The sequence below is a fragment of the Centruroides vittatus genome, unplaced genomic scaffold (assembly GCF_030686945.1).
Source record: "Centruroides vittatus isolate TY-2023 unplaced genomic scaffold, ASM3068694v2 scaffold_1478, whole genome shotgun sequence".
Lineage (NCBI taxonomy): Eukaryota > Metazoa > Arthropoda > Arachnida > Scorpiones > Buthidae > Centruroides > Centruroides vittatus.
Window position 1 is genome coordinate 154,532 of NW_027122680.1, and position 19,993 is coordinate 174,524.

The 19,993-nt window shown below is 31.2% G+C and overlaps 2 protein-coding genes across 6 annotated transcripts in view; one reads left to right on the top strand and one right to left on the bottom strand.

Moving 5' to 3' along the window:
* The window catches only part of LOC136987127 (neurogenic locus Notch protein-like), a 39,379-nt gene extending 21,231 nt beyond the window's left edge, over window positions 1–18,148 (top strand). Inside the window, exons 6-32 of one of the 3 annotated variants that reach the window (XM_067284797.1) lie at window positions 1,742–1,864; window positions 1,951–2,184; window positions 2,273–2,428; window positions 3,234–3,428; window positions 3,507–3,734; window positions 3,811–4,158; window positions 4,475–4,693; window positions 4,918–5,274; window positions 5,363–5,518; window positions 5,587–5,815; window positions 5,895–6,096; window positions 6,340–6,493; window positions 8,398–8,601; window positions 8,678–8,912; window positions 8,989–9,205; window positions 9,283–9,487; window positions 9,565–9,804; window positions 9,897–10,035; window positions 10,464–10,623; window positions 10,705–10,850; window positions 10,930–11,008; window positions 11,093–11,397; window positions 14,641–14,972; window positions 15,047–15,193; window positions 15,277–15,428; window positions 15,509–15,656; window positions 15,736–18,148. In XM_067284797.1, the coding sequence (XP_067140898.1) occupies window positions 1,742–1,864; window positions 1,951–2,184; window positions 2,273–2,428; window positions 3,234–3,428; window positions 3,507–3,734; window positions 3,811–4,158; window positions 4,475–4,693; window positions 4,918–5,274; window positions 5,363–5,518; window positions 5,587–5,815; window positions 5,895–6,096; window positions 6,340–6,493; window positions 8,398–8,601; window positions 8,678–8,912; window positions 8,989–9,205; window positions 9,283–9,487; window positions 9,565–9,804; window positions 9,897–10,035; window positions 10,464–10,623; window positions 10,705–10,850; window positions 10,930–11,008; window positions 11,093–11,397; window positions 14,641–14,972; window positions 15,047–15,193; window positions 15,277–15,428; window positions 15,509–15,656; window positions 15,736–17,159 (6,734 nt within the window). In that variant the 3' untranslated portion in view covers window positions 17,160–18,148. Of the gene's footprint in view, window positions 1–1,741; window positions 1,865–1,950; window positions 2,185–2,272; window positions 2,429–3,233; window positions 3,429–3,506; window positions 3,735–3,810; window positions 4,159–4,474; window positions 4,694–4,917; window positions 5,275–5,362; window positions 5,519–5,586; window positions 5,816–5,894; window positions 6,097–6,339; window positions 6,494–8,397; window positions 8,602–8,677; window positions 8,917–8,988; window positions 9,206–9,282; window positions 9,488–9,564; window positions 9,805–9,896; window positions 10,036–10,463; window positions 10,624–10,704; window positions 10,851–10,929; window positions 11,009–11,092; window positions 11,398–14,640; window positions 14,973–15,046; window positions 15,194–15,276; window positions 15,429–15,508; window positions 15,657–15,735 lie in introns of all 3 variants that reach the window. The other 2 variants (XM_067284798.1, XM_067284799.1) reach the window with 2 other exon arrangements.
* Window positions 18,149–18,184: 36 nt separating this feature from the next.
* LOC136987128 (uncharacterized) overlaps window positions 18,185–19,993 on the bottom strand; it is a 40,221-nt gene continuing 38,412 nt past the window's right edge. For all 3 annotated transcript variants that reach the window (XM_067284801.1, XM_067284800.1, XM_067284802.1), the window contains 2 exons: window positions 18,895–18,982; window positions 18,185–18,818 (listed from right to left, as the gene is read on the bottom strand). In XM_067284801.1, the coding sequence (XP_067140902.1) occupies window positions 18,561–18,818; window positions 18,895–18,982 (346 nt within the window). In that variant the 3' untranslated portion in view covers window positions 18,185–18,560. The remainder of the gene's footprint in view (window positions 18,819–18,894; window positions 18,983–19,993) is intronic.

The window sequence follows — 19,993 nt, forward strand, 5'->3', positions numbered from 1 at the left end:
TTTTGTCGACAGCTCTCGTACAACATTTAGTGTGGGCGAACATTCCCACGCCTCCTTTATTCTGGTAAGGGCCTCACGTTTGTTAACAGTCCTCTGTAACAAACGCTTTTCCGTTTCTCGTCAGATTCCAATAAACGAAATACGAAGTTTCCTCTTTCACGTCGTTTAATTTCCCATTCATTTAATTGAATAACATTCCTTGTTTCCTCAAAACTGTATCGAAGTTCCTTATAATTATCATTTAATTTCGTTTATATCTAGGCATAACATAGTATTATTGACCGTCTTATTGAAATATTTAACTTTATAATTGGATAGTTGAAAATTAAATTAATCGTAAAACCATTCAGGGTCGTGCACTCGATGTTTATGTATGAATTGATTAATTAATTAAAGAAAGCAGCAAGTTATAGCTTCATTAAATCGTACGAGGCAATTGCTAATTTTAATTGAAGAAGGTTGGCAAATTTATTATTATAGATATATTGGAACCCGACTGCTGTATAAAACTTAAGGTTAACGTTATTATTCTGGAACAATTCCGTGTGATAAACTTATAAAAAATTCATGCATATCGAAATTATCTTTAAAACTGGATAGAGTTAATTGTAGTAGTTGATACTATTGTAATTAAAAAAAACTGGCACCTCCTCTTCCTTTTGATAAATATGTCATTTGAAATTCTATTTATTTATTTATTAGTATCCTATTTCTTTCTGATTATCCTGATTAACATTAACAATTAAAGTTCTAAAGAACAAGTCAGGCTAGTTTGAACAGGTAATAAGAGGTTACATTTCTGGATTGAATTGATTTGAAGATAAAAAGCCCTGTTCTGATATCATTGGTGGCTTAGCCCTCTGAAGGAAAATACTGAGGGTTATATTAAAGAACAGGAAATATTATTCTAAACCTTAAAATTAAGTGAAATCTCTTTTTATTGAAATGACCGAAAAGTATGTGTTTGATATTCGTAATTTTGAATTTTTATGAATAATTAATTTCTTTAGCAGCTATTCTTATTTAATGGCTGCCATTGTTGAATAATAACTTAAATGTAAATGAACTCTTAGCAGCTAAACAATATAATTAATCTGTTTTATTTGGGGAATTTATATTTATGAAATTGTGTCATAAGTAATCAGTTGTTTTTCTGAATTTTTTTTTTCATTATTTAAGTATATAAATAAACAATTTTTAAATATTCATTTGTTAGTTTTTCCATAAAATAGTGGACAATGGAAAGTCTAATTTTACTTTTAAGAACAAACAATTGCTTTTTGAAAAAGTGGGTTATGTGTGGCTAGTCCAGTAGGGCCATTCTGTTGTCACCACAGTATAACCTATTATTTGTCACAGTTCACCGAGTTGAGATGGGACCAATAACTGCATGGTGCCATCTCTTGGTGATTTTCTGCACTAGTGAACACAGCACAAAATAACTACCTGACTATTGTATTTTTATCCTACATTGTTTAACAAGAAACTAAATTAGGACATAGCAGGTTTATATCATTAATAAAATTGCTTTTGTGCTATTAAAGAGAAGAACAATAAATTTTCTCTTAAATTGATTTAATCTAAATGAAAAAAGAAGTTAATTTGTAGTGAAAATGAAAGTATGTAGTTGGAAACATGTCAAATAATACAAAAAAAAGAGAAAGAAACCAGAAAAATTAATTATAGAAGTTTGTTTATTGCAAATATTTTTTAAAATTTATAATTTTGTTTGTTATTTTAGGATTTTCAGGTACAAACTGTGAAATCAATATCGACGACTGTCCGGGCAATCTTTGTCAAAATGGTGCCACGTGTAATGATGGTATAAATAGTTATACTTGTCATTGTCCGTCTACTTACACAGGTTTGTATGGAATGAAAGCTATATTACAAGTAAAATTTAATGCAAAATAGAGTAGATTTTTAAAATGTTTTCACTTTTTATTTTAGGGCAGTACTGTAGCAAAGATGTTGACGAATGTGCTATGCGTCCAAATGTGTGTAAGAATGGTGCAACCTGTACTAACACCATAGGAGGATTTTCTTGCATCTGTGTGAATGGATGGACGGGACCAGACTGTAGTGAAAATATTGATGATTGTGCCGTTGCTGCATGTTTCAATGGTGCAACCTGTCATGATCGTGTAGGTTCATTTTATTGTCAATGTGCACCAGGAAAAACAGGTAATGATAATGAAAACAATTTGCCTGAAATGATTTAGTAAAATAATTAAAAATTTCCAGATATTAAATAATTGTCTTTTAATCTTAGGATTATTATGCCATTTGGATGATGCCTGTGCTAGCAATCCGTGTCACGAAGGTGCCATCTGTGATACGAGCCCTATAGATGGTACTTACATATGTTCTTGCCCAGGTGGTTTCAAAGGTGTTGAGTGCACAGTAGATGTAGACGAATGTGCTGAAGGTAGTTATATTTTACGTATTAAATTATTTAATCTAAGAATGCTTTAAAAGTGAATTTTACATAACAGCAAGTTAAACATAACTGCATTTCTTACAAATGCAAAAAAATCTTTTCTTCTTGGTTGTTGGTTGCTTCATGCATACTTGCAATTATGGATTAATTGCTTTTAATAGCATGTTTTTAAATACATGTAATTCATTAATTTTACTGCATTAACACATCATTTCAATTTAATTATATACTTAAAACTTGACTTAATAATTAAAATTCTAATTAATATAAATTTTAATACATTTAATATTATATGAAAATTCATAATTAAATATTTAAATAATATATTAGTATATATATTAATTAGATTTGATTTTAAAAGTAGTACATTAATAGTTTTGATGCATGAATAAGTTTAATTGGTTTAAGATTTGATCTAATCTCATAATTTGTAATATATTTAAATATTGTAATTTTAATCATGCATAAAACATTAATTTATCTAAAAGATGTTTTATTATAATGAATAGATTAAATTGTATTAATTCTGACAGTGCTACATAATTATGAATTGATTGATAGAAACATGTCTTAAGTGAAAGCTAATAATTAAAAGTGAAAAAAAAATATTGTAAAATTTGTTATGCTGTATTACTTAATAATAAACATGCATTAATTTAATGTTTATAAATATTTTTTAATATGAGGTTGTTGTTAAATTATTGTTATTATTATTATTAATTATATAAAATTATATGATAAACATTAATTCTTTTAATAAAGGAATTCTATAGAAATTTTTTTTATAACATAGTTGTTTTGCTAGGATCACCTTGTGAACATGGTGGAAGTTGTGTAAATACTCCTGGATCATTTCAATGTAACTGCACAAAAGGATTTACAGGACCAAGATGCGAAATAAATATCAACGAATGCGATTCCAATCCATGCCAGAATGACGGAACTTGTCTTGATGAGAGAGGAGGATTTAGATGTGTCTGTATGCCAGGTGTGTATAGTTATATATTTAAATTTACAATTATTTTATGTGATAATTAATTTCATTATTATTCATTCTGTTTTATAGGTTATACTGGCACTCATTGTGAAATTGACATAGATGAATGTATGCCAAACCCATGTCTGAATGTAGGGATTTGCACAGATTTAATAAATGGTTTTAAGTGCCTCTGTAATATTGGATTTTCTGGAAAGAAATGTGAAATTAATGAAGATGACTGTTTGAGTCACCCTTGCCAAAATCGTGGTACGTGCACCGACGGAATTGCAAGTTACACATGTGATTGTCCTCCCGGTGAGAATTATTTGTTTAAGTATTTTGTAAAAAAATAAATAAGCATTCAATTATTAAGATGCTGTATTTAAAACAGGTTTTACAGGAAATAATTGCGAGAATAATATTAATGACTGTCAGTCATCTCCTTGTCATCATGGTGAATGTATTGATGGTACTAACTCATTCACATGCAACTGCCATCCAGGTTATACTGGCTTTCTTTGTCAGACACAAATCAACGAATGTATTAGTAATCCTTGTCAGCACGGTGGCTTTTGTGAAGATCTCATTAATGGTTATCAGTGCCGCTGTCTGTCTGGCACTTCTGGTCCAAATTGTGAATATAATGAAAATGAATGTTCTAGCAATCCGTGTCGTAATGGTGCCTTGTGCATTGATGGAATAAATTCTTATAATTGTAAATGCTTATCTGGATTCACAGGTAAGAATGTGTAATATTTTTTAAAATGTTTACCGAAATTAACAATAAAGCTAAATATTTAAATTTAAAGTATACATACATATTTTATTTTCTAAATGAATTTTAATGATTATTTATTCTTTTAAATATAAATAATAACAAATGTATTGTTAATCGAGAAAAATAAAAATTTAATTTTAAATACTACTATAAATAACATTATCCTCATTAAATAAATCTTATAATAATTATATAGAAACCTCAGAAATGAATAATAGTTGATTTGAGTTTTATATAAAATTAAATTATTTGTATTAAATTTTTCTTGAAATTATAGGCATTCACTGCGAAACAAACATTGATGATTGTGCAAGTAATCCATGCTTTAATGGGGGAATTTGTACCGATCTCATTGACGGATTCAGATGTGATTGTCCGAGGGGATACTACGATGCTCGATGTTTGTCTGATGTCAATGAATGTGCCAGCAATCCCTGTCAGAATGGTGGAACTTGTGAAGATGAAGTGAACCGTTTCATATGTCATTGTAAAGAAGGTAATCTCTCTAGTATTTTTATTTTAATTGAATGGGTTCATTGAACCATAAAAATTCCATTAAAAATTACTTAATAATTAACATCTATAAAAAGAATTTAATAAATATTTTGATGTTTTTTTCTTTATTTCAAACTTTGTTATGCAGTCAAAAAAAATCTTTTTACTTTAAGTCTTCTGGAAAAAATTAGTTTTTATTAATAAATTTAAATGTTTTATAAACAGGTTATGGAGGCCACCGATGTGAATTAGATATAGATGAATGCCAATCTAATCCTTGCCAGCATGGAGGCAGTTGTTTTGATGCTTTAGCAAGTTATAGTTGCAACTGTGTGCTTGGTTACACAGGAAAAAACTGTGAAACTAATGTAGATGATTGTTCAAGCAATCCTTGTCTTAATGATGGCTCTTGTATAGATTTAGTCAATGCTTACCAGTGTGTTTGTGAAGTGCCATTTACTGGAAGAAATTGTGAAGTAGAGCTTGATCCTTGTTCTCCAAATAAATGCAGAAATGGTGCAAAGTGCATTCCTTCATCTAACTATTTAGATTTTGCATGTACATGTGAGTTAGGTTATACAGGTAATTATGCATTTAATTTTAAATACAGTACTCTCTTTCAAATCTTTAATGCTTGTATAAAATTTATAAATTGAATTTATTGAATTAGGACGACTCTGCGACGAAGATATTGACGAATGTGCCATATCTTCTCCATGTCGTAATGGTGCAACTTGTGTTAATATTAATGGATCCTACTCCTGTCTCTGTTCCATAGGTTATGAAGGCAGAGACTGCCTTATAAACACTGACGATTGTGCATCCTGTAAGTATTCAGAAATATTTCTAAATTTCCAGTGAATATATTATTTTAATGATTTTAAAATGATACAGTTCCCTGCCAAAATGGAGGTACTTGCTTGGATGGCATAGGTGAATACAATTGTCTTTGCATTGATGGTTTTGGAGGTAAACACTGTGAAACCGATGTAAACGAATGTGCCAGTGATCCATGTCAGAATGGTGCTACATGTAATGATTATGTGAATAGTTACACGTGTACATGCCCATTAGGATTTAGTGGTACAAATTGTCAAACAAATGATGAAGATTGCACATCCAGGTAGTAATATAAATTTAAACTTTGAATTTTGATTATATAATTGAAATTTAAAAATTATCATCATATATTTATTTTTTAGTTCATGTATGAATGGAGGAACTTGTATAGATGGTATAAACAATTATACTTGCCAATGCACTCCTGGTTATACAGGTTCCAATTGCCAATATCATATTAATGAATGTGATTCTCAACCATGCCAAAATGGTGCAACGTGTGTGGATCATGTTGGGTATTTTATTTGTCATTGTCCATTTGGATACAAAGGATTAAGATGTGAGGTAAAATAAACTTGTGAGAACAAACCGCCATCTTAAATGGTAATATAATTTTGAACTCAAATGTTTTTGGTTTAGTTTATAGACCACTGTCAGCAGTTCTTTAATATTAAATTATATTGCTGTTTAAGATGATGGTTTAGTCTTCTAAACTAAATAACAGCATAAATAGCATGTAATAAATTTACTTATTTTCTTTATATTTTAATACAGTTTCTTAAGTATAAATGATGTTTTTTTCCTTAGACTTTTGTTGATTGGTGTAGTACAAATCCATGCATGAATGGTGCAACATGTAAACAGATTAATAATACTTATCGGTGCACCTGTAAGCCAGGATGGACTGGAATGCTTTGTGATGTTTCAATGGTATCTTGTGTGGATGCTGCTGCTCAAAAGAGTAAGTTATCTTTGTTGAAGATATTATTACATTATAATATAAATCCATTCAAATGTACATATCTTGTATGAATAATTTAATTTTTTATATCACAATTATGTAATTCATAACATTTAATAAAAGTGAAAAATAATTTGTTGGAAAGTTTTTTATAAGGAGAGTTTCTGATTAGTTAAAATGTAAAATTTCTAAGGCATTGAGTATTTTTAGTAGTATTTGATTTCCATATAATGATTTATTTTTTAACTTTCATTTTAAATTATTTCCAAAATTTATTTTAAAGCTAGATTTTTTTAAAACAGATTAATCTATTTCACATGTTGCATTTATAGACAAAGCCAGTTTATTATTATTGTATATAGTCAATATATGTTATAGTCAAGAAATGTGTGTACAGGAAATTTTCCTTTATAAAGTTACTAAAAAAAAATTATAATGTAATGATGCAGTTTGAGATTAATGAAAATTTTGAAAATGGTTATTGACATTATACAATTCTATTTGAAGAAATAAAATAATGATGATAATTTCAAAGTGCATTTGTGGACAGTTGTGCCTCTTTAAATGATAAATGCATGCTTTTAATAATTTTTTTACTTAAAATCAAGAAATATTTTTATAATTTTGTTAATATAATTATAATGTTATTTTTGTCTACAAGTACGTAAATTCTATTATCAGGACTTATTAGACTGGTTTTAACGATTCTGCAACACAGTTTCACAGATCAGAAATTTATTTTATTTGATTTGATATACAGGTATAGAAATTATGTACATTGAGGCATATTAATTATTAATATAATGTTTAAGTATTTACATATTTCATTTAAATCAAATTTTACAGGATTATTCACTTTATATATAAAGTATTTTATTTATAAATAATTACCCCATTCGTGAATGTTAATACAGCAGAGCATCGATTATCTGACTCCCGATCAACCGTCACATCGGTTAACCGACTGCGTTCTAGTCAGCAAATTCAAATGTCCGCTAGTGATGTGGCGCTACAATATTTGGATATGTCTTGGCTACTTTAATATTATTTTTGTTAAATTTTTGCGTGTTTTAGTTGGCAACACTGGCTCGACCATGAAAGGGACGCCAGTATTTAAACCAGGCTTAATTTTCTACTTTTTCTTTATTTTGTGCAAAATAAAGAAATAATTTTTAACTATAGAATAGCGACGATTATTATTTTAAAAAAAAATTTGTTAGGCTTAACATCGATGAAAATTCAACGCGAAGTAGGTTAATAGCGATATACTAATATACTATACTAATAATGTATTTTTTCATACTTTTTGGTTATCCGTTTTTTCAGTTGTCCGACCAACCCAAGTCCCCAATTGAGTCGGATAATCGATGCTCTACTGTACATCACTATATTTGAAAACCTGCAAATGATTCTTAACAATTTTGATTCCCATTATATAACTTTTTCTATTTCTAATTGTGATCTAATTTGATAGAAAATAAAATATAGGTTCTAATTCCTTTTGAAGTTTATTTAATTGGTAAAGGGTAAATTTCAAGTGTCTGTTAAACTTTTATTTGTTTTATTTAGAGTTTGATACTTCACCTTCATTTCTCATTAAGTCTAAGTTTAAATTATAATAAAATGATATACTAATTAATGATATAGAAAAGTAATTTGAAATTAATTTAGATATTCTACATCAAAATACAGGGAAAATTAACATTGTTTAATATAATTCAATGTTTTAAATGGATAAGTTTATTATGATATTAGTTATTGTGCATTATGAGATTGCAAAGAGAATTTAATGAATAATTCTTAAACTTGCCTTTGGTTGCCTTATTCAAAGTATAGATAATAATACAATTTAATATTTTATTATTATTATCATTAAGCACTTATTTCTTTTTAATTTAAAACAGGAATTGAATTGCATGAACTTTGTAAAAATGAAGGCACCTGTGAAAATATTGGTAACAGTCATCACTGTATTTGTGCTGATGGCTACGAAGGCAGTTACTGTCAAAACGAAATTAATGAATGTATTTCGCAACCTTGTCAAAATGGTGCTAGGTGTAATGATTTAATTGGACAGTACACATGTGATTGTCTTCCTGGATTTCAAGGTTAGTTATTATATCATTATATATTAAATTAAAATGAAAGATCAAGTTTTTTATATACATATTATCATTTAATTAGGTTTAAATTGTGAATTTAACATTAATGACTGTGATCCCAATCCGTGTCGAAATGGAGGAACGTGCCATGATCTTATCAACAAATTCGTATGCTCTTGTCCACATGGCACTTTAGGAATTTTATGTGAAATTGATGTTAATGACTGTTTTGAGGGTGCCTGCCATCATGGAGGAACATGTCTTGATAAAGTTGGAAATTATGAGTGCAAGTGTCCACCTGGATTTGTCGGACCTAGGTATGTTATATTTTTACTTTAGTTAGCACTTATAAATAGTTTTATTACTTAGAATTAACCTCTATTATCTTTATAGATGTGAAGGTGATGTAAACGAATGTTTATCCAATCCATGTAATCATTTTGGAACTCAAGATTGTGTCCAGTTAATCAATGATTATCGTTGCGATTGTAAAAATGGTTTCATGGGGAGACACTGTGAGATAGAAGTAAATTTCTGTGAATCAAACCCATGCTTAAATGGAGGTGTCTGCAGGAGTAAATCCAAAAGTCATTTTTGTATTTGTGCAGATGTAAGCAAATTTTTTATAAAGCTTTTTTTTTGTTATATTCAGATAAAAAAAATTAATTATTACTCCTAATTAATTAGGGATTCTGGGGTGATAACTGTGGACTTACAAATACAACTTGTGCTAGTAATCCTTGTCAAAATGGTGGCCAGTGTAGACCCAATAAATCTGGTTATGTGTGCACCTGTCCTGTAGGCATTGGTGGTAAACATTGTGAGAAAGATATTTTAAATGAATGTTTATCATCTCCATGCTTAAATGGAGGATCATGCTTTGATGCTATAGGTGAGGAAATACATATGACTAAAGTAATTTTTAAAAAAACACAAGAAACATGATTTAATTTTAATATATTTTCATAGGAAAATTTGAATGTGAATGCCCACCAACTTGGAATGGACTTAAATGTGAAGCATTTGATAGTAATTTCAAAGGAGGACTAGGCGTTTCCATTCCTAAAACACCTAAACTGCAATATCCCACAGAGGATGATAAAAAGAAATGCGAAATAGAACAATGCAGAAAAAAGGCAGGAAATCGAGAATGTAACGAAGAATGCAATAATTACGCATGCAGTTTTGATGCCGGAGACTGTTCGCTAGGTAAAATAAATTTAATGACATAAGTAGTTTATTTTTCAATTATTATTTTTTAAAATTAATTATATTTTGAATCACAATGATTGATTTCTTAGGAATTAACCCTTGGGCAAACTGTTCAGCTGCCATCAGCTGTTGGGATGTTTTTAAAAATGGAAAGTGTGACATGGATTGCAATAATATGGACTGTTTATATGATGGATTTGATTGCACGCAGCAGTTACTTCCTTGCAAGTATGTCAAATTCTAAAATTTAGATAATTTAGCAGAATCATTTTTATTTTTTACATAGAAAATAAACTAATTTGATACAGAATTACATGAATGAGTTTGAGAAATCACTCAGATTTTTTAAATTATTTAACTCATTCATGATATTTTCTGGCAAACAATATTGTCTAACTGTTGTCAAAATTTGACTAGAGGATATTTTACACATTTTGAAGAAAAATAATTGCATAATTTTTATCTTCAATTTCAATTATGAATTATTGTTATTAATAAGTATTTCATATAAGTGAATATGGTAACTTATCAATTGTAATTATTGAATATAATTTTGCATCTATAATATACAATATTCTCACTAATTAAATTTTATAAAATTTCATCTAAACATTTAAATATCTAGTAAAATAACCTACGTGGATTTTTTTAAATAGTGAACAGTACGATACTTACTGCCTAAAGAATTATGGCAATGGATATTGTGATTTTGGTTGTAACAACGAAAACTGTAATTGGGATGGTCTGGACTGCGAACCCGATCCACCTATGCTGGCTGATGGTTCTCTAAATATTATTCTGATGATAGATCCAGAGGTATTTATATTAATTAATTATAAGAATTTTTTTATTAAACAAACCTGAACCTACTATTTAAGCTTTTGTTTTTTCCCCCAGGTATTCAGAAATAATTCTGTTGCATTTCTTCGAGAAATTGGTTATCACTTGAGGACAAATGTTAGAGTGAAAAATGATGAAAATGGTTTTCCCATGATATATCTTTGGAAACCCACTAAAGATGATCATCATGGAGCATCAGTTGGGTAGGTTACTTAAAATGATTGCTTTTGTTTAAATTCAGCTTTTTTATTTGTGTTTAACACTCTCTTAATATCCTATCAGAACTCAAGTCATGCTTGTAATTGATAACAGAAAATGTCTTAAAAGTAAAAAAGGCGAATGTTTTCAGACTGCATCAAAAGTGAGTTTTGCCTAGATAAATGTTAGCTATAAATGTTTTAATAATTATTTACAAAAAACAAATAAATTTCTTTCACATATACAGGCTGCACAGTTTCTGGCTGCTGCCCACGCTCGCCACGATCTTCGCACCAACTTTGACATCGAAGAAATCAGCGGTGACAGTGATTATGGATCCAGTGAAGGAATTGATGCAGCATATCCCAATATGGTTTACATAGTTATAGGCATAATTGTGATAGTACTCCTTGGGCTTCTGATTGGTGTATTAATCACAACACAAAGAAAAAGAGCAAGAGGAATAACCTGGTTTCCGGAAGGATTTTTCCGAGCAAATAGCAGTCAAAGACGTAGGTCACGAAGAAGAGGACCAGATGGGCAAGAAATGAGGTAAGTTTTGCATTTTAAATGTTTTGCAATTAATGAATTAGTTCTACCTTAATTATTGCATGTAACACTAAATATAATACTAAAAATGAAGTTGCACTATATTAATAATGAATCATAAATTTAGTGCATTCATTTCAATGAGTTAAACAATGTTAAAACAATTTAACTTTTTTGTTTCAAAACTAAAATCTAATATTTTATAAATATATACATTATGTAATAGTTGCATTATTGTCTATTTTACTTCAAATTTGTTTTGAAAGCACAAATTGTTCTCTTTAGTATTATCTGGTGTGTTTTGTAATCATTACATAACAAAATCATAACAGTTTTCAATTTAATACAACATTTAGTCATTTTTACAGTAAAACTAGACTTTTTGCTGCATTTATTTTGTTCTTTGTTACAAATATTTATAGTTTTAATTCCAAGAATCTATCAACATTGTTAAGTGAGAACTTGTAAACTGCAACATTAATTAAAACAATGTATAATGAAACCAATTTTACATATGATAATTGGTATAAACATGACAGTTCCCACCTCATAGACTGTTCATACCAACTCCAATTACTGTTTATAATGAAAATCAATAACGATAATTGTAAATATACCTGTATCTTCCTCAGTGATGTTACAATGAAATGACATTAATTGAGGACTCGTGTATTGTTTTTTAATATTTCCATCATTTTTTTTCAAGTTTATGTTGAATATCACAGATATTAGTATTGTGAGTGCATAGTTACTACTAATATTTTAAAATTCATGTAATTTTGAATTCTACTTGAAATTCAACATGTTTTATTCTTGCTTCTGTAAAATAATCAACAGAATTTTGGAACTGCACAACAGCTTCTACAATTGATAATTATTTTAACTTTCCTGACCATATTGTATGAACTTAGTTTTTTTTTACAGTTTTCTTGCTGAAATATATCTGTTTAGTCATTAGAAAAATGCTATAGAACAAATACATATGCATCTATAATCTTTTTTCAAATGAGCCACTAGAATGTTCCTTATAAAATTTGTTTCCTTAAATTACGTAAGTACTGTTTCAATGGTTCATTCAGTAGACAATTTTGTCATTGTTATTTCTTTAACAGTTTAAATTTAATTCTGCTTTACAGTATTTTCCTCAAAAAATAAAATGGAATCTTTCAAGCATAAAAGAAACAGATAAATTGGTTAAAAAGATTAGTGATGTGCAATATTTAAATTAATATATGATTTAAATATTGCCTATATAAACTAAATAAATTGCCATTGAATTTGAGTATGCAATCATACCTAATACACAACTCGATTAATTATGTTATTCAAGTTAATTGATACAACTGTTGATGATGTACAAAATTTACCAGAAAATTTCTGTGTCAGTTAAACTCTTATGACTTATTCAAATTTCTGGGAAATTTTGGTGTTTACATACCACAAACCTTTTAATACTTTTTGTGGATCAGGATTGTTTGGCTGAATATCTAATTGATAGATATTCAGCAAATGGTGAAATAATCTGCAGTTAAGTTGACTTTTGTATTTAATTGATCAAATGTAATGTTAGACTATGTGTTTTGATATTTTTTATACTCTATACGAATTAAAAATCATAAGGTAATATACAGATTTTCAATAATTTATGGGAGTTTTACAAATTCTAAACTAATTATAACATACTGAAATAATATAAAATATTAAAACATTTTCAATTAAGTAGCAGTACTTGTTTCATTACATTACAGACTGAAGTTTTCAATATAAATACAAATAATAATAATAACTGATAAATCAAAATTTGGTATATTATTATTTTCTTCCATCTTATATCAGTTTTTATACTGTAAAAGAAGACTATGAACAAAGAAGCAAAATAAAATCTTATCATTGTTATGATATTTATCAGTTACAACTGAAAAGTATAGTAACTAAGGTAAAAGTATTCTGTATTTTATAAATAACATGGATTAAATCAACTAAATGATAAAATCATATGGTATAGAGTTTAATTCCACTCAATTTTTTGGAAATTCTGATTACAATACTAATACAATTCTCTATACTTCCAAAAAATTACTTGAAATAATTATACTCACTCATCCGGTAACGAATAATGAATATTATAATAGGGGATGCTGAGTTATAAAATAACTAAATCCAATGTCTTAGTGCTCATCTATTTTAAAAATTATATATAAATCACATGACAAGAATGCATATCCATATAGCCAAGCATCACTGGGACATCATAGAAGTGATGGAATTAAGTAGGAGGAGTCTTAAGTGGCAGTTTAGAACCTGCTTGGAAGGAGTGCAAATGTTGCAGGCCTGCAAGGATCCCAGGCTAACTTTTGTGTGGAAGACAATACACACACAGGAATACTTATAATTCTCCAAGCTTTGGACAACCTTTGTTAGGTCCCTAAAATAGTTTTTACACTTTTAGTGATTGTTTGGTTGAAGATTGTACTCTCATTATATATAACTGAATAGAAAAGATAGATAAATAAAATAAAAATACAGTCATGTTTATTTTTACACTGCCTTTATGAATTTTATTTGTGTTTGTTTATTTAAAATTAAGACAAAATATAACTTTCTTAAATTGTTTACTGGGTAAAAATCAAATGGCTATTTCATATAAATTTGCATTCTTATTCCTTTTCCATTAGTTTGCTAATGATGATAGTGTTATTTATGAAAAGTCCATCTTTTAATTTAGTGATGACCTTTAAAGACTGTTTTGTTTTGATAGTGAGAATATTTTCCTCCGTAAAATTGTTTTAATTTATTTTTCTTACAAACTTTTTATTTAAAGTAATTCCACAATTCCATGTTTATTATTTGATCACAGAGGGAAAAATTAGGTTATGTTATGTTTAAAGTTAATTCAGCCATTAAAAGATTAACATTTCCAAAAATATAATTGAATGCATATGTTAACATTGATTCCAACAATAAACAATAATCAATTCTAATTTATTACTGTCATCGTGTTTTATTATTGTAGTTGTATATTGCTAAGAACTAGTAACAAACACTTGAAAAACACTACTTAGATATTTCAGATCTTGTGAGGGCAGATTTTCATTACTGGCCAGTATTTACTGAATCTTGGAAACCAACAAATTTCAGAATAGGAAAAGCTAAGGATAAAGGATATATTTAATTGATAAGATTTAGATTTAGATTGATTAAAAGCGTGGTTTAGAAGAATAAATGCTTATATATTATATTTTACAGGAACTTGAATAAGCAACCATCAGCAAATCGAGTAGATGTTAATGATAACACTGCAGTTCCTCCGCCCGATAACGGATTGGCTTGGAATGATGACGATATTGACCACCCGCCTCTGAAGAAAATGAAAAGTGAAAAATCTTCAAAGATTGCTTACAACAATGATACCCATTCTACTTCGGTTTCAGCAGAATATGATAGTGACCCCCGACAGTGGACCCAACAACATCTCGATGCTGCGGATGTGAGAAATCCGGATATAGTTGCTCTCACTCCACCACAGGGAGAAGGTGATTTAGAAGCGGGAAATGCTAATGTTGACGTTCAAGGACCTGGTAAATGATTAATTCTCCATCTTTTACACAAGAGGAATATAAAAATTGAAATTAATTTAATTCTCCTTGCTTAGGTGGACTTACTCCATTGATGCTCGCATCATTTCGAGGAGGCGGTTTGGATAATGGAGAAGAGGTGGAGGACGAGGATGGTTCCGTCAGTATGATTCAAGATCTTTTAATGCAAGGAGCAAAGATTAATATGACAACTGAAAGAACAGGTAATATTTTATAAAATATTCAATTATGTGTGTCCAATGCAAATTTCAATTTTTTTAAAATTTTGATACTTGCTCGTTTTTAGGTGAAACATCACTTCACCTTGCAGCAAGATATGCAAGAGCAGATGCAGCTAAGCGATTATTGGATGCTGGTGCCGATGCTAATGCTCCTGATAATACAGGTAGAACTCCATTGCATGCAGCTGTAGCAGCTGATGCTCAAGGAGTGTTTCAAGTAAGAAATTTAAATTTTATTGTGTTCTATATCCAACACATTTAATTTCATTATTGTAATTGAAAACTTTATTCTATTAGATATTATTAAGGAATAGAGCTACTAATCTTAATGCTCGCATGCGAGATGGCACGACTCCTCTTATTTTGGCAGCCAGATTAGCTATTGAGGGAATGGTTGAAGATCTCATCAATGCGGAGGTTGACATCAATGCTGCAGATGATCATGGTAATATTTTACTTAAACTTCTGGATAGATTTTTAAAGAGTGCTAATCACTTATATTTGTTTTTTTATTATTATTTTAGGTAAAACTCCTCTTCATTGGGCTGCAGCTGTAAACAATGTTGATGCAGTGCGTGTATTATTGGCACATGGTGCAAATAGAGATCCACAGAATAACAAAGAAGAAACACCATTGTTTCTGGCAGCTAGAGAAGGAAGTTATCATGCAGCAAAAATTCTCCTGGAGCATTTTGCCAACAGGGAGATTACCGATCACATGGATCGACTGCCAAGAGACGTTGCTTTAGAACGAATGCATCATGACATTGTTCGACTCCTGGACGACTATGTTTTGCCAAGTCCACAAATCACCATGGTTCCCAACGGTCCAATGGGTGCGACTTCACCCACCGTATCCGTCTCTGGCTCGACTAAGTCCAAGACCAAAAAGCGAGCTAAAATAAATAATATGAATGTCTTGGCAAGAGATAATAACGAGCCAGTATCGCCAGTCAACGAAAATGCAATGAGGAGAAAGGCATCGGTAAAGAAGCGCAAGGAACCCATTTCCATGACTGGATTGGATGGCTCCATGAGTCTCTCACCTGTGAATTCATTAGAATCGCCACATGCCACTGTTTGCATAGATTCTGGTTCTCCTACAATTGACAACAGTTTATATAATGGTCACTCTCTCACTCATATCAATTTAGACAATTGCACAACTCACCTACTGTCAATCAAGCAGCCTCCGGCTTACGAGGACTGCGTGAAAAATGTGCCACAAGTCTACAGAGCATTGGGAGGAATGGAAATGACTGGACAGTTGTATATAAAAAGTGGAGGATTAATGGTTCCTCTTCAAACTACTCAATCCATCAAACCACAACCTAGACAAATACCCAATAGTATGGGATCAGCACACATTCCAAATTCATTGCCATACACGGTGTCGACTCCCATCAAGCAATGTCCCGCACTCCCCACATCGCCGACTCACATGGCAGCCATGAGAGCCGCACACCAGCAGAAAACAAACCAGTTGCAGCACAGTGCCAATATTCCCACCTCCTACGACTATCAAAATGCAAATGCCGACCTTCAGCACATCGTGGGGGTGGCGGGAATGAAAACCAGCGTGCCTTCAATGACCCCCAACAACCAGCAAGTCGTGTATTCTCATCCCTACCACTATCCCACTCCGCCTTCGCAACACAGTCAGAGCGGATCAGAATCCACGCCACAACACTATCTCCACCCTCCGGAAACCTATCTCACACCCTCGCCAGAGTCTCCGGGGCAGTGGTCGAGTTCCTCGCCCCACTCGGCGCAGTCCGACTGGTCCGAGGGCATCTCGAGTCCCATCGGTCCCTCAAACCTGCAGATGGCACCGCCGGCAGATCCCGGCCAGTCCCAGATGCACCAGCATCAGCAGTCGACGCCGTCTTCGCAATCGCAGCAGTCGTCTCAGAACAACCAAAGTCAAGCGGAAGCAGTATTTATTTGAAAGTGCATTCGGAGATATTTTCAGTGCCTTAAACATTGTAAAAGACTCAACTCTCGTTTCATTCGACAGACCGAAGCACCCCGAGAGTCTTCCAGTGTCACTAAAGCATTATTCGAAGAAACAATTTATTTATTTCATTCATCTAACGAACAACTAGTGGCAATCTCCAAAACATTTTCATCGTTTTTGTGTAAATTCATCTTCATTGTTTTTTAATTTTAGATTTCATAAGGACGAAGACCATTTGGATGCCAACGGTTTTCAAACACCGAAAACCGAGAATCGGTCAGTGCATTTTATTTTTTCTAATTACCATTTCGTGCCAGTTTTTAGATCTGTCGAAAACAGCCGTTTTGAAATTCGAGAGAGACTGGCGATGCCAAATTTTACGCATCTGCACAGAGTTCCGCAAACGACGACGCCTTTTGTAAGTTTAGTGTACAAAGCCATACCAGAAAAGTGTAAAAAGGATAGATCTGCTAAATGTAAATATTATATATATTTTATATCTACTTAGTTGTTAGGACCAACTGGTGTTAATTAAACGAGAAAACAAATAATTACTCCGCAAATCCCTCAACTGTTTCCAGTTTCGAAGACATTCCGAAAAGTGTCGGGACCATTCTACGTTTACAAATTTTTAATGTTAGTTGCTCAGTTTATATTGTTTATATTATTTTTTTTTTTTTGCCAAATTTATTTAAGGTTTTACTCAATTTTTAACAATGCGGCAGCTATGTTATTATACATACATTTTAGAAAACAAACTAAAAACTCGTCATGCGCAGTTAACAATATAGAGAATTTATATTGAAATTTTACGCAGAAATAAATATATTTTTGTAAAATTGTTATACCATAGAATTTGTGTATAAAGTAGACACTGTTAAATTGTATCACACCAGTTTTGAACATGAAAAAAACCATTTCATATTGTAATATTTTTCTACCTATATATAAGAAAATAAAGGTATTATTATTAACAATAAGTGTGTGTGTGTGACTCGAATTAATAAACAGTATCCTAAGAGGGCTTAAACCATTTATTACAGTATATATATATATATATTTAGAATAAAAATAATAGATTTTTTGTTATATTTTTATACAACTTTACAGTAAAAGTTCTTGAAAGTTACAATTAGATATGTTTAGTTGGAGTACAAGAAAATATGTGGCCTTTATATATGTTTTTATATTATATAAAAGAATAAAACATTGCAGCACGTTAACTTTTGATTCGTTTACATGTTTTTTGCAAAGACTCCAAGTCCACTTCCGGTGAGCAAAATTGAAACGGACAGACTTGGGATTTTGCATTTTGATATACTAAAAGTAAGTTTGAGGTATATTCGAGATTTTATATATATATATATATTTATATAGAGGGGTGGAAGATTTTTAGGTCTTTTCGTGTACTCTGGCCAACATGTTCTGCACCCTGGCCAGACCGCTGCCGAAAACGCTGTTGGCGCTGGAAGCGGAGGAAATAGAAGTTCTGACCGGTCTGCCTATTATTGTACCGTCCGATTCGGTACCGCTGCTGGTACCGGACGTGACCACAGATGACCTTCGTGGCATCCTCGAGCGAACGAAGGGAGACGGTTTGACGGTGTTTGTGTACGGGCACACTTCTACGATCGGATCGTTTGTCCATAACTTGAAAATACACGAGTTTTTTTTAAACGTTCCGCTTAAACTAATCCTACCTTTTAAGATTTTGAACAATACTCACGTTATCCGATTCCTTTGTCCATTTTAGTACGGCTTCGTCGTCGCCGTAACAACCAGCGCAACTGATTATAATTGGTTCGGCTTTGGATCTGAAAAGAAAAAAAGAAATGATGTCGTAGCTACTCGTAGGTATTCAAGATAAGACTATGGAGGATCCGAGTAATCAAAAATTCCAAAATTTTTCATGGGTGGCTCTGATCTACCATGGATATGTAAAAAGGCTCTCTTGTGCCAAGAGTTGGGAAAAAATACAAGCTTTATCGTAAAAAAAGGTACTGTTTATTGAGCGTTACAGTAATTCCACAAGGGTAGTTTCCGAATGAAAAAAGACCCAGTTAGAAGAAAGGCAAAGATTAATGCTGTACGCAGGCTTTACTTTTGTCTATGTTCATTAATTAGGAATGTTTTTATAAGTTTTTGATGGCTATTTTATTTTTAACAAACAACAACGTCTGTCACTGTCTCTGATAATGGCGTTTGGAGAACAGCAAAGCCATGGCATTTCTGGGCAATGCACTCTTTATTGAGCAGATAATATCTGTAGAGTTTTCTATCAGCTGGAGGTATGTGTTGGTTTGTTTTCCTATATATTTTTCTTGTTTCAAAAAATTTGGCTAAGCCTTATTGCTTGTTTGTATTCTTCCTTTTTTTTTTTTTAAAGTTGCTGGCTTATTTCTTGCTTGTAAACTCGTTCTTGATTCTATTTTTTTCTTCTTTACTAAAAGAAGAAAAAATAGAAATCTAAATAAAAAAGTAAGGATGTGTTGCATGCTTGCATCTACTAAGAAGTCCAGCCCTGCATGAGCAAAAAGCATTAATCATTTTCCATTGGTCATTAAACCGAAAAATAATATATGGTCGTTCACGTAAATACGCGTGTTTGTAACTACGTTTTTCAAATTTCCACCGCAAGAGGGCGCTTTATTGCAGTGCCATCTAATTTAGGCAGGAAGCGTATTACACAGAGAGAGAGAGGATTCTGTTGCGAAACTTCACTTATCTCTGAAAGAAAGTAAAGAGCCAATGTTTTGCCGAACTTCCTTTAGAGGGCGTTCAGAAATAGACGCTGGTCGTCTTTGCAACGCATTCTAAACCACGGT